Here is a 12,330-nt window from a genome sequence, read left to right on the forward strand (position 1 = left end):
TTATCAAACCAAAACTTAAACAAAAGTACTGTGCATACCGTGGGTCAAAGTCAGCGATGGTTTTCAAAGACTCTGGGCTTCGGAGCAGTTTGTCCAAAATGTTGACAATGTCTGAAAAGCGAGGACGTTTGGGGCGGTCGTGCTGCCAACACTGGAGCATGAGCTGGTAGATAGCGGATGGGCAGTCCATCGGAGCAGGAAGCCTGAAGGCCTCGTTGATAGCCTTCATGACCTGAGGAAGAGACGGGGTTGGAGGAAGGCAGTGGTTAGATCTAAACTATATTATTTATGGGTGCAGTGACGGACGGAGAGTTTGAAGAGTTATAGCAGTTTGAAAAAAAGTGCTGTGTTCGTTTGTTGACATTAACAGTTAATTTGAAGAGGATGGTGGGAAACTACCCTGGATGTCAGGGAACTTTCTATCACCACCCAGCACAGACTCTCTGGTGGTAATACACATTAAAGTTTGACCTACACAGGCCAAAACAATCCTCCATCTCAACCGTAAGAGCTGGAAAGATGATGTGACAGATGAAACATACCTCATGGTTGCTCATGTCCCAGTAGGGCCGTTCTCCAAATGCCATGACTTCCCACATGACGATCCCAAAGCTCCACACGTCGCTGGCTGAAGTGAATTTCCTGTATGCGATGGCCTCGGGGGCCGTCCAGCGAATGGGGATTTTACCTCCCTGAAAGAGAAACATTAACAAATCATATTTAATGGGTGAAGGGAGTGGAAACACAAGGTGCTGAAAGACCAACACTTTAAGATTGGGCACTTGAGAGCGAAAATACCATTAACAGTTTGGCCTTTGTTACTGGGAAAAAACTACGGTTGCTCTGCTTTATGCTGGGAAATGTAGCTGTTAGACTTACTCTTGTTGTGTAGGTGCCCTCAGCGTCATCCTCCAGCACACGAGACAGACCAAAATCAGACACCTTACACTCCAGGTTGCTGTTAACCAGAACGTTTCTTGCTGCCAGGTCACGGTGGACGTAGCTCATGTCAGAGAGGTATTTCATGCCGGCAGCTATTCCACGCAGCATCCCGACGAGCTGATAGCACGGAAGCTCTCCATCACGGTCCTGAAGGGACAAAATACATTTAGACATTTTTATACACTTTTTTTTTTTATGTGTCAGGAATGTCAATGTGTTTGTTTGCTTTTGTGACAAGTTGTGGTTTTCTGGGTGTGGTCTTATTCTTTAAATATGAGGAAAGAAACACATAGAGTTTCCAAGGAATACAAATATGAAAGTACTAAAAATAGTTTAAGTCTGAAACTCGTTTGAGCCTCCTGTTCCAAACTAAATACATGCACCTACCTTCAGATATATGTCGAGGGCTCCGTTCTCCATGTATTCTGTCACTATCATGATATGCTTGACTGAAAATGAAAACAAAAAGTCACATTTAGTGAAAGAAAAGTATACGAGCAGTTGATCCAAATGATTTGTGAGCGACTGTTTGACTTCTGTCTGACGTCATGGACTCACATTTGGTGACAACTCCCTCCAGGCGGATGATATTCGGGTGCGAGAACTGACCCATGATGCTAGCCTCGCTCAAAAAGTCCTGCCTCTGTTTTTCTGAGTACCCCGGCTTCAAGGTCTTAATCGCCACGGCCACCTCGCCGCGCCCGGGAGTCTTCATCACACCCCGAAAAACTTCCCCGAACTCTCCTGATGGTCAGACGGACAGCAGGAGAAACGTTACAAACTACACTTTCATTTCATTAAATAAAAGGTAGATGATTTTATAAACACTTACCGACACCGATGACTTTTTGTTTGCTGACGGCACTTGGGTCAATTTCTGTAACAAACTTCTGGATGGCAATGTTAGGGTCCTCATACATATGTGGATCAACGTATGTCTTCAGAGGCTTGAGCTGATCTAAGGAGGACACAATGACCAGAATATTAGGCTGAATACTGACTTAATTAACTGTTTCACCAGTATATTAAACTATTGTTGCATGTAGAGTGGTTTTCTAACCTGTTGAAAAGTAGGGATCTTCAGGTCCTCCCCTGCCACGAGTGCTCAGTCTCCTGAGAGAAAAACATAAATAATCACTATAGGACTAAACAGAATACAGGCTGGCTTTTTAGTAATTGCAGGTCAGTCTTTGCTAAGAAAGACCAAGGCTGCATTCAATAGCAGCACTGACTATTACTGATAAACCCTCCCTGAGCTCTCATACCAGAATATCCTTAATTTACTCGAGCTTGTGGCACATAATCACACAGTTTGCATGTCTGTAGATAACATTTATCATGTTACCAACCGTTTACGCAACAGCAGGACAGCCACCACAACGAGCAGAATAACCGCTACTCCAACTACAGCTCCCATCACCATGGTGGCGTTGTTCTGGATCTGAGACTCGGCTGTGCAAATCACAAAAAGAGAAACATTTATCAACTCAAATGTGTGAAATAAAAGTTCATACAGAGAGACATTTGAGAAACAAGTTGCTCTTATGTAGATTTTAAAGCTGCTGGTACCTAATGGTGAAGTCTGGAACTCGTGCTCCACACTGTAGCTGCCGGGGCTACCATCAGGACTCAGCGCCTGGACCCTGAACATGTAAGTAGTGTCTGGGGTGAGGTCGTTAATCTGTACTGAATCTTTCTCCAAAATCAGGACTGTGTAGGTGGTCACATCACGCTCGTTATCATCATCCTGCAAAGAGTAAAGTGGACGGATTAGAATAATTTTTCTTTGAAGATTTCATACGACAGGCTCCATTTTGAACGGGGGGAGGAGAGACAAAAGAGCACAAAGCGCTCTGTCTTACTTTTCTGCGGTACATAAGCTCATAGCGGTGATTGATGTGGGCTGGAGGCCTGCGAGACAGAGTCCAGGACAGAGACAGACTGGTGGGGGTGCGATCATCCAGATGGATCAGCGTCACCTTGGGGGGATCTAACGGTCGGTGAGAGACAGAAAGCAAAATATTGGTTAGTGACTAATCATAGTCTTTGGAAATTAAAGCCTTTGGGACTCAGTGGGTCAGACTGAGTATCTCTTTGTGTAGTAAGCTCTTCTTTTTGTACTTTTTACTGAGAAATACAAAATTATGTGAAGACATGTCTCACTCTGTTCCCCTAATATTCTTTTTGGAGCCCTGGAGACCCCAGACCCTCTTTAACAGCTCAAAAAACATACAAAAATTTTATGAGAAACATGGAAATACAATGTATTTTTCATACGTTGTACATCTCTGGTTGGTGTTGAGAGAACATTTTACACTTCAACTCCCAAATCCCAAAAGGTTTATTTGGATTTCTGTTATTGGAGTTTTATAACAGTTTGGGAGTATCACCTCTCTGGGGTTTAATTACTCCAAACATAAGTAATGTCACTACAGAGGATAACATACTGTACATTTCTGTGTCTGTGAGTGAGTTTTTTGGCAAACAAAAGCAATATATATTTGTGAACTGATAGTTCATATAACACATTAAACATTCTGTGGGTCATTCCTGTGTCCAGGTTCATTTTTACATATGTAGCAGACCTCAAACAATGAGGACGTAAAGAGAACAAAGCAAGCAGAAAAACCTTTTGATGAGTTCACCTGTATAGTCCAGAGCGGTGGTGATGCTCGCGGTAGGCCTCTCAGTACCGAACTGCGACACACCGCTGTGAGCCTCCACCGTGAACGTGTAGTTGAGATGAGAATCCAGGTCATTGACTATGACCATGGCATCGTGCAGGTCTGTAGGGCCCGACTCAAAACGGATCTTCTCGCCACAGGGGACGCACAGGGCCCCGTCGCAGTGCTCGCAAACCACACTGTAGGTGAGGTCACTGCGGCCCCCGGTCACCAGCGGTGGGCTCCAGGACAGCTGCAGCCTTCCATCTGCTGACAGGGTGGTGGCGCTCAGCTCGCGAGGGGCACTTGGTGGAGCTTGGGGGAGGAAGTGGATGACACAGAACAGTTAGCCCGATCTTCTGACCTGCCTCTAATGAGCTGAAAGTTGATTTTGTAATAGCAATAGTAATATGACAGAGAGTGGGGTTGTTACCAGAGCAGGCTGACGTAGAAGGGTCTGAAGGGGAGCGGAAGAAACCTTCCTCACATTCGCATTCAGTGGCGCCGGCTCTGGAGGGTTTGGTGTTATCAGGACAAACCTGACAAAACTCGTTGGATACAAATGGCTTGAAGTAGCCTGGTTTACATGCTGTGTGAGAGAAAGAAGGTGTGTGTGTGTTAGTTTAAGCATGTCATATAAGAGTAACTGTGAAACAGACAAACACAGGAAGGAATGACTGATCAAAAAGCAAACAATGAAGCTGTCTCTGTAATTCCAGCCCCTTCCACCCGACAGGAAGCATTTGTTGTGTGTAACCTATAATCACTAAGTCTTTGTATGCAGAGGAATGAAAAGGGATTTCCCTGACGATCTGCCTCCACTCGCCTTTTTTCGCCCCGAGGCCTAATCTCAGGTCGCGCTGCCAGTGTCGACCGGATGACAGCGGAGCATTAGTCCATCAGGTGATCTGATCTGCCTTTCCCCTGTGAACCCTCAGCTCATATTCTCTGGCAGATAATATTTCTGTTTTTGCCAAAGGAAGTGGCACCTTGGACACTGGTTGTGATGGACATTTCAGCGCACAGATAAACAGCCTTCCAGGGCAGGGAAGGTTAATGAACGTGCAGAGTGGACAGAAACCAGGACGCGAGAGCTGCAATTCAGTCCGAAAGCTGATGTTTCCTGCCTTTCTTCCTTCCTTCCGCTAACCCCGACACCAGGCGCAAATTACAGCATCCAAGGCTGAATAGTTAGAGGACGAGTATGATTTTCAGTGTGTTTATGGAAACAGATAGCACAGACTTTCTGGGGTGATAAAGGGCTCCAGCACAGTAAAAAACTTAAAAAGAACGGCTCCTATGAAAGATCTACTCTCTCTCTCTGCTTTCATTCTGCTCCCCCCCTAGGGAGGGACCTTTCTTCTGGGCCTGTGCTGGTGGCCGTGAGAAGAGGTCGAGTGAACCCTGGATTGAAGACGTGGTCGCGTTACTTCACCACCGAGGCAGAAGGACCTTTGCACTCCAAGTATTGCCACGGTGGAGGAGAAGGAGCAGGTTGAGTTTGAGTAGGAGGGATAAAGATGAATAGATGGACGGATGGGGGATGGGGGCAAAGGTCTGGAGCACCAACAGAAGTTCTCTCTGGGGAGTCACTTGGCGGCAGTGGGGGTGTAGCTGAGGTCTTTTACGCATAAGAAAAGGGGGCCAGCCCATTTCATCTTGAGCTGGGGCAGCAGGACCTCTGTCACGTACCAAAGAAACTCCAGCCCTATTCATCCATTGTCTCTGAGATTGGACAGAGTGGTGCCATAAATATGTTGCATTGCTCATTATACAGCTCGTAAATGGCGGCATGTGTTCAATGTATGAACACAAACGTTTGCAAACTTTGGCACTGATGAATTCTTTTAATTACTTTTTGAGATTTTAGCGTCATATTTTTATTGGGGTTTTGTTAATCTACAAAAAAAGGTTGAAATATTGATGTCATTTGATCCATCACTTTAATTCAACTAACTTTTATTTCCACTTGTCGATGGAGATTGTTCCTGTAATTGTCCCGCGCTCCTTTTGGACTACAACACACATGTGAAAAGGACTTATGTTCCGCACCGGTGCTTCTGTTAATTGAATCTGTTTTTTGCTCTTTGTGTCGGCCCATTGTTCTAATGAGTGGGAACATGGATTAGGGAGCTCGTTGCGTGTGTTAACAACCGGATGAAAGAGCAAAGCGGGGCATGTCATTGGCTAACAGCTGTCCTGTTGCTCTACTAATCCTCTTGACTAAATTACACTCCACACCTAACTAAGCAGCCACGAAACTAACCACCCTCATGCACCAACTGTCGACTCGCTCCCCACCCTCTGACTCCGACCAAGGACAACCTGCTTATTTGTGTCAGTCAGCATTCCTCCTCATCTCACTTTACTTCCTTTTCCCACAACAGTTGGGCTCTTCAGTGGAATCCACATACCGGCCATGAGCCTCTAAGGATATCACTTTCTCTAGTAAAATTGGAAATAGGGACTTGGCTGGAACAAAATACAAACATCATAATTTTGTTTTAACTTATGTAATAAAACGTGTTTCCTGAATCCAAACAATCAGGTCATCCTCCAGACTTTGGAATCACAGTTTTTCAATTCATACATATTTCCTGTCTTCCTTTGCCAGCTTCCGTTTCAGGTGCTCTGCTCAGAGTCCGCCTGCGGTCAGGAACCTCAAAGACTAAAACATTCCTCTGTCTCGAATTCCTTCGCTGCCTTGCTCTCTTATTCGGTCTTCATTTTTACAACCTCAGTACAAGATTCACTCTCTGAGGCACAGTACTTATCTAGCAATGGTATGTAGGGCAGCAACTAACAATAATTTTCATTAACTATTAATCTGGCGGCCATTTTCTCGACTTTTATTTGTCTATATATTTTCACACAAAAAGCTGACACCCTCAAATGTCTTCTTTTGTCCAACCAACAGCCCAAAACCCAAAATGTATTTAGCTCAGAGTGATATAAAACACAGAAAATCTGAACAATTTAAAAGCTAGAAACACTGAATTTTAGGCTATTTTGGCAGGAAAAAAAAGTTGGTATTGATTCAATTTATCTTCTTTCAGATGGTGAGTATGAACTGCTCACTCATAGACTCCAAGAAGAGACCAAACTCTGCCAGTTAAGGTGACTCGGACCATCAGGAGTCATAAACCGCCGCCTGACTCAGTCTGCTCTGATAGGCGTGTCGCCCCCATCCCTGTAATCTGTGGTTTCTGTCGCCTTAGCAACTGACACAACACAAATACTTGCGAGGAGAAGACATACCACTCAGGTAGTCATTCTGACATTCACACGGTCCTTCCTTTAGTCAATCAGTGCCGTAGGTGACGCGAGGGTGAAAGAATTCCTTTCAGAAATCCCCGCACCATACTGTGCCCTTCCTCCCTCCTTCCTCTTCTCTCCATACCCTCTCTCCTCCCACGTTTCCTCCAGACAGTTCAACACACCACACCCGAGAATGCTAAAAGACAGCCCAACTTCCGCACAAACAGCAGGAGCACATAAAGTATGAACACCGCAGTTTTGTCTTTTATTGTACACGTGTGTTTGTTTTTTGTATATGTACTCAGGCCTTTCTCGAGGGCAGTACATGCCACAGTGTGTTTGCATACTTAACCTTAGTCTGGGTGTCAATCATATGAAAAAGTACAAAGCTTCAGCAGTATGTTCCCAAACTGCTATTAGTTTTAAAACTATATGAATCTGTTTCTTTTAAAGACTACCTGCCTATAAATATCTATCTGGGTAAAAAGTTTACCCTCATGTCTCTTTAAAGAACTTTTTGTTTTAGTACACAAATAACTTACTTTACTATTTTTAATCAACAATAAAGTATAGTAGACTAACTGTATGCTGACATCAAATAGTGACTTGCAATGTTCTGTAAACTTTAAGTGGAGCTCCAAAGAGAAAGTAAAATGTTTTTCTTAAGACTTTATACTTTTTTTGGCTTCCAGCTTTAAGTAGCTCCTCGGTGTTGAATTGTGGGATAATAATACAATCAACACCACATTCAAAAACCAGTAAGATTTAGTACAGACACTAAACTGATAAAGTCAATTCAGTATGCAGTATGTAATTAGGACACTTCTTTTACTGTACTTTATCACCTCCAGCCATCGACCTATCCATAAAACACAGCCCAGCCCTACTTTCTGAGTCTTGGGAAAAAGGCTGTGGAAAGAATGCACCATTGCCCAACAGGTAAAGAGATGACGGATTGACGGGACACTGTTGAAATTTCCTCAGTGATTTTTTTTCCCCTTCACATGATCACATGGAGCAATCTGTGGTTGCCTCAAAATCTTCCCAGTCCTGCTGTACCTGCCCTACTTTAAGACAGATATGTGTCTGATGATAGATCTCCAAGCAAACCAGACACAATTAACATTCCTCTGTGCTCACTCGTTGCACCTTTCCAAAGTAGTGGTCGGAGGCGTTTCATTTACTATAACTCACATCGCAACACAAACATGTCTCAGTTGAGTGCCTGGTGTATTTCTGGCATTGCTTACCTTGGCAGGCGTCCCCGGTGGTTTCGTAGCCTGCCAGACACTGGCACTGGCCCACGGGAACCACCCATTCACCCTCAGCTGTGCAGTAGATGCGTGGGGTGGCTTGACTGATGGCATTCTGCACACAGACTCCCTCCACCTCTCTGAGGGAATCCGCCACGGTCTCCGGGAAGGCCGCCAAGCTCTGCACTGTGGACGGGCACGTCTTGTAGTACACTCTGACAGACAGCAGCGCCACACAAGCGCCCATGTCCTGAAAAGCCAGGTAGAAGCCCTTTCTAGACAGAGGCCCCACGGTCCTCGTCTCTGTGTTGACCTTCAGCACGCGACCCCTGGTGACCTCGTCAGGAGCGATGGTGGCCACTTTGCGGAACTGGCCTTTGCGGAAGTTGGTCCCCACGTCGGCATCAGCCTCCGAGATGAAAAGGTTGAAGGTTTCTTTGCAGGCGACTGAGGCACCTTCAAAAGTGTTGCAGTCTCGCACAACAAAACGGAGCTCCACAGAGACACGCGTGGTCCCCGGGCGCCGCTGGATGAACGTCGTGCGTACCCAGTTATCCTGTTCAGTAGAGTCTATGCTACAAACACTATAGGTATAGAAAAGTGAGCCGTTCACCACTGTCTGGACTATCTCCCACTGCAGAACAGAAAAGGATAAAGAGAGATGAGAGGGATTAGTTTAAGGTTATTACCAAGCTTCAAAAATGAAAGGATAACATTTCTGCAGAGAATAAGTACAGGGTTCAGAGGCTTTGTTCCTGCCGAGAGCCACGTTTATTGATGAGACACCTCTTCTTTCATGCTGAGTGAGAAGCTCATAAAAGTGCAGGAGTGAGCTGGAGCCTTTTTTTTTTTTTTCCTACAAATTAAGATTATTGGCCTGGACATGTGCAGTGCTCACAACGTGTGTGGTTTTCCACTAACACATGAGGGCGCATGTGTGTGAGACACACATAAAATCCAGCAAATAGTACAGTAGAACACCAACTAAGATTTATGGCCGTTAAATGAGCTTCATAAGCGCGGCGTAAAAGCGTGGCAGCAAAATTGGCAGCAATTAAGACTTTTTTAAGAGAGGGAAGCAATGACGAGTAGAAAGATTAAAAGCCTCCATTTAGCATTAAAAAGTAGCACCTCTTATGTTGGCAGTGTTCAGGCAATGAGTCAGTGTTTAAATTTACATTATTTTAACTCTTGTTAGAAGAGAGAGAGACAAGTAAATTTGGCATATTTCCACTATTTCAAACTTAAATTTTGTTCAAGTTTAGTTAAATTGGTACCATTAGATTAGAGCAGCACTCTATGAGATAATTAAAGTCAGTGATTTTCATAGTTACAAACATTACATCCTCTATATTTTGACCAAACTGGATTTCAGGCAATTACTTGTTATTACTATCCAACGTCTATTGTCTACTCGGACAGATTACGCTGCATTTAGAAAAGATAAGATCAGATGTTCAATGTTCACACATTGCAAATAGTCATCCTTTGGTACAAGTTTAAGTGTGAGAAAGTTAGATTAGAAGCAAAGTTTTAAAGACAAGGGGAAATCCTATCCGATTAAAATCCTTAGATCTTTGAGAACACACAAGAAACATAGCCCACACAGTGGAAGTGGCCATGTCCTGTTGCTTTTTTTAGCTGGAAAGCCACTGAACTATAGATAGAGGGATGGTTCTCCACACATGGACCAGTCTTGCTGTCTCTTTTACTTATGTCTTCCCACAACTGTACAGATCATCTTCCTGCTGTTATCTCTAAATTCAAACAGGAATCACCAGTTAAAGTAAATAAATATATATATATAGTTTTATAGTTTGGTGTAGGAATGAAGGCAATCTCCGGTGATTGTGTAAAATCCTCTTTGGTAGTGTAAATTTAAATGTAGGTTGAACCTTGACATTTTAATGGCATTCATAAGTTCTTTATGAAAGGGTAGCGTTAACACAAGACTAGCTGAGCTCTGCCAAACCTCATCGCGCTGCCACTCATTCCATCTCTCCCAGAGAGCTTTTTTAGTGGGTTGAATGAGGAGAATGAGGCCTCTGTTATTGTTACAAAATATTCAAAACTCTGCCACCAACTAATCTCCAGCTGCCTTTTATGAACCTGTTGTCTTACACAGAGATGAGACAGTTTTCAAGTCTTGAACCTGAAGTCTTAAAAATGCCTGTTGAGGTATAAATACTCACTCCGTTCTCATATGGCATCGTCAACCACCCCAACTCTGATCCTGAAGCGTTCATATCCAGCAATATTTCTACAGAGACAAACAGAAAACACATATGGTATAGTTACAACAAGCTCAGAAGCGACTGATGACTCAAAAATAATAATAATAAATAAATAAATAAATAAATAGGCCTATATATAATAAATATTTAGCTGTTAAAATGTTTTACACACCTAATATACCACTGGCACACACGCATTATTTGTTTAATAAGCTGCTAAATAATTATAAATGACTGCGTTTTGACTGTAATTAAATTCTCTGCCTTGATCTGCGGGGCCAACAGCTTTATGGGGGGCACATGCCATGCTTTGACAGTCTAATCAAGCATGTCGGTCTGATTCAGGGCTTCATTGACCGTGTCCTCCAGGTCCAGGATACAGGACTAATAATGTCTGAGAAAGGCGTGGGCACTTAAATTGCCATGACAAGAGAAATACATGAATCTGCCACCACAAGTGAAACAAAAATAAGCTGACATGTTAAAGCAAGCCACCTCACAGAAGCCCCCTAACCCTGAGCGGACAAAGGCCAGTAAATATTTTTTTTAAAAGTTCACTTAAAATATTTTTTTGGATCATTAAAATAATTATAAAATGTGTAGACAATGTTCAGGTAGTAAAGGGATATATTCAATACAGACATTAACTTTTATGGATTAAAAAAACAGAACAAAAAGTCCAATATATGAGGAATTTTAACTTGACAATGACAAACATTTTAAAGTTTTAAATCAGACTTAAACTTAAAGCAGTCTATCAAATTCCAACCTCCTGACTCATGAGGTGCGGCGAAACCAGCTACACTTTAATTTCTGTTTCACACAACGCGTTTAAAAAAGGTGGTGCACTTACGTTCTTTGGACTGAAGGCTGGTAAATACTTGGTTCATAAATAAAAACAAGAACAGGGTGACACGACGGAGCTCCATTATTGCGCACAACTTTCTTTCTTTTTCCTTTAAAAAGTGAAGTTATATCCCCAAGAAGACTCTCCTCTCTCCTCTCTCCTCCGTCCGTCTGTTTCCACTGACTCCACCAGCTGAGTGAGCACGAGCCCGCAGACCATTGACAAACAGGTGGCGTCATCGCCCCGCCCCGCCCCCGCGAGAGCTCTGGAATGTCGAAGTTCTCCAAATATGGTAGTGGAGGGGGCGGGGCCAGAGCGGCTGGACCGCACCTGTTTCATTGAGAAAGGATGTTGGCCTTCATAAACTGCACTGCACTCATTGTATTGACTCTCATTAATTAATTAATTAATCTATATCAAATCAAACTCTCTTTCAGTGTCATGTAAACACTAAATATCATACACATTTATATATATATTATATTATTACCTGCAAATCATTAATTATATAAATATCATTTGTTTTAACACATTGTCAAATACAAACTTTGCACACTGCATAAATGGACTTATATTTTTATTTTTATAATATAGAAAAAAATATAATATATATTTTTTCCTATTGTTGTTCAGCTTTGTTTGCCTAGTTTTTAGCTGTATGTCTATTTCTATCAGTCCTGTAAATGGTTCTTGTAACATTCAGAGCCACTTAAAACTGGAGTCTAATTCCTTGTATTTGGACACATACTTATTGATTGACAAAAGAAGCTACAAGGCAAAAGATTAAATTATTTATCCTTAATTGTTTTGTAAGCAGTGATGGAAGAAGTATAGCCTACACAGATATATAACTTCAGTAAAAGTAGAAATACCCCAATGAAAACCACCATTTAAGTAGGCTTTTAAGTGAGTGTTAAAGCGTACTTCAAAAATAAAAAAGTTCATGTTTTCATTAACTCTCAGAGAGTATATTATTGTTTGTAATCAGTGATGGAAGAATCATTCAGATCCCTTACTTTGGCAATATGACAACAGTGTAAATGTCCTGCATTCAGAATTTTACTTAGTATCAGCAGCAAATATAAAATATAGGCGACTTATTAAATCAAAAGTTAAAGTACTCATTATGCAGA

The 12,330-nt window shown here is 42.7% G+C and overlaps 1 protein-coding gene across 1 annotated transcript in view; it reads right to left on the bottom strand.

The window, feature by feature from the left end:
- epha2a (eph receptor A2 a) overlaps window positions 1-11,279 on the bottom strand; it is a 13,614-nt gene extending 2,335 nt beyond the window's left edge. Inside the window, exons 1-15 of the mRNA XM_035662741.1 lie at window positions 11,204-11,279; window positions 10,309-10,376; window positions 8,114-8,750; window positions 4,039-4,194; window positions 3,588-3,920; window positions 2,805-2,932; window positions 2,512-2,689; window positions 2,292-2,394; window positions 2,003-2,055; window positions 1,775-1,900; window positions 1,501-1,686; window positions 1,330-1,391; window positions 880-1,089; window positions 543-692; window positions 39-232 (exon numbers count right to left, since the gene is read on the bottom strand). Of these exons, the coding sequence (XP_035518634.1) occupies window positions 39-232; window positions 543-692; window positions 880-1,089; window positions 1,330-1,391; window positions 1,501-1,686; window positions 1,775-1,900; window positions 2,003-2,055; window positions 2,292-2,394; window positions 2,512-2,689; window positions 2,805-2,932; window positions 3,588-3,920; window positions 4,039-4,194; window positions 8,114-8,750; window positions 10,309-10,376; window positions 11,204-11,279 (2,660 nt within the window). The remainder of the gene's footprint in view (window positions 1-38; window positions 233-542; window positions 693-879; window positions 1,090-1,329; window positions 1,392-1,500; window positions 1,687-1,774; window positions 1,901-2,002; window positions 2,056-2,291; window positions 2,395-2,511; window positions 2,690-2,804; window positions 2,933-3,587; window positions 3,921-4,038; window positions 4,195-8,113; window positions 8,751-10,308; window positions 10,377-11,203) is intronic.
- Between the last annotated feature and the right edge of the window lie 1,051 nt (window positions 11,280-12,330).

This window comes from Morone saxatilis, unplaced genomic scaffold, assembly GCF_004916995.1.
Source record: "Morone saxatilis isolate NCDOM2014 unplaced genomic scaffold, NCSU_SB_2.0 Contig18, whole genome shotgun sequence".
Lineage (NCBI taxonomy): Eukaryota > Metazoa > Chordata > Actinopteri > Moronidae > Morone > Morone saxatilis.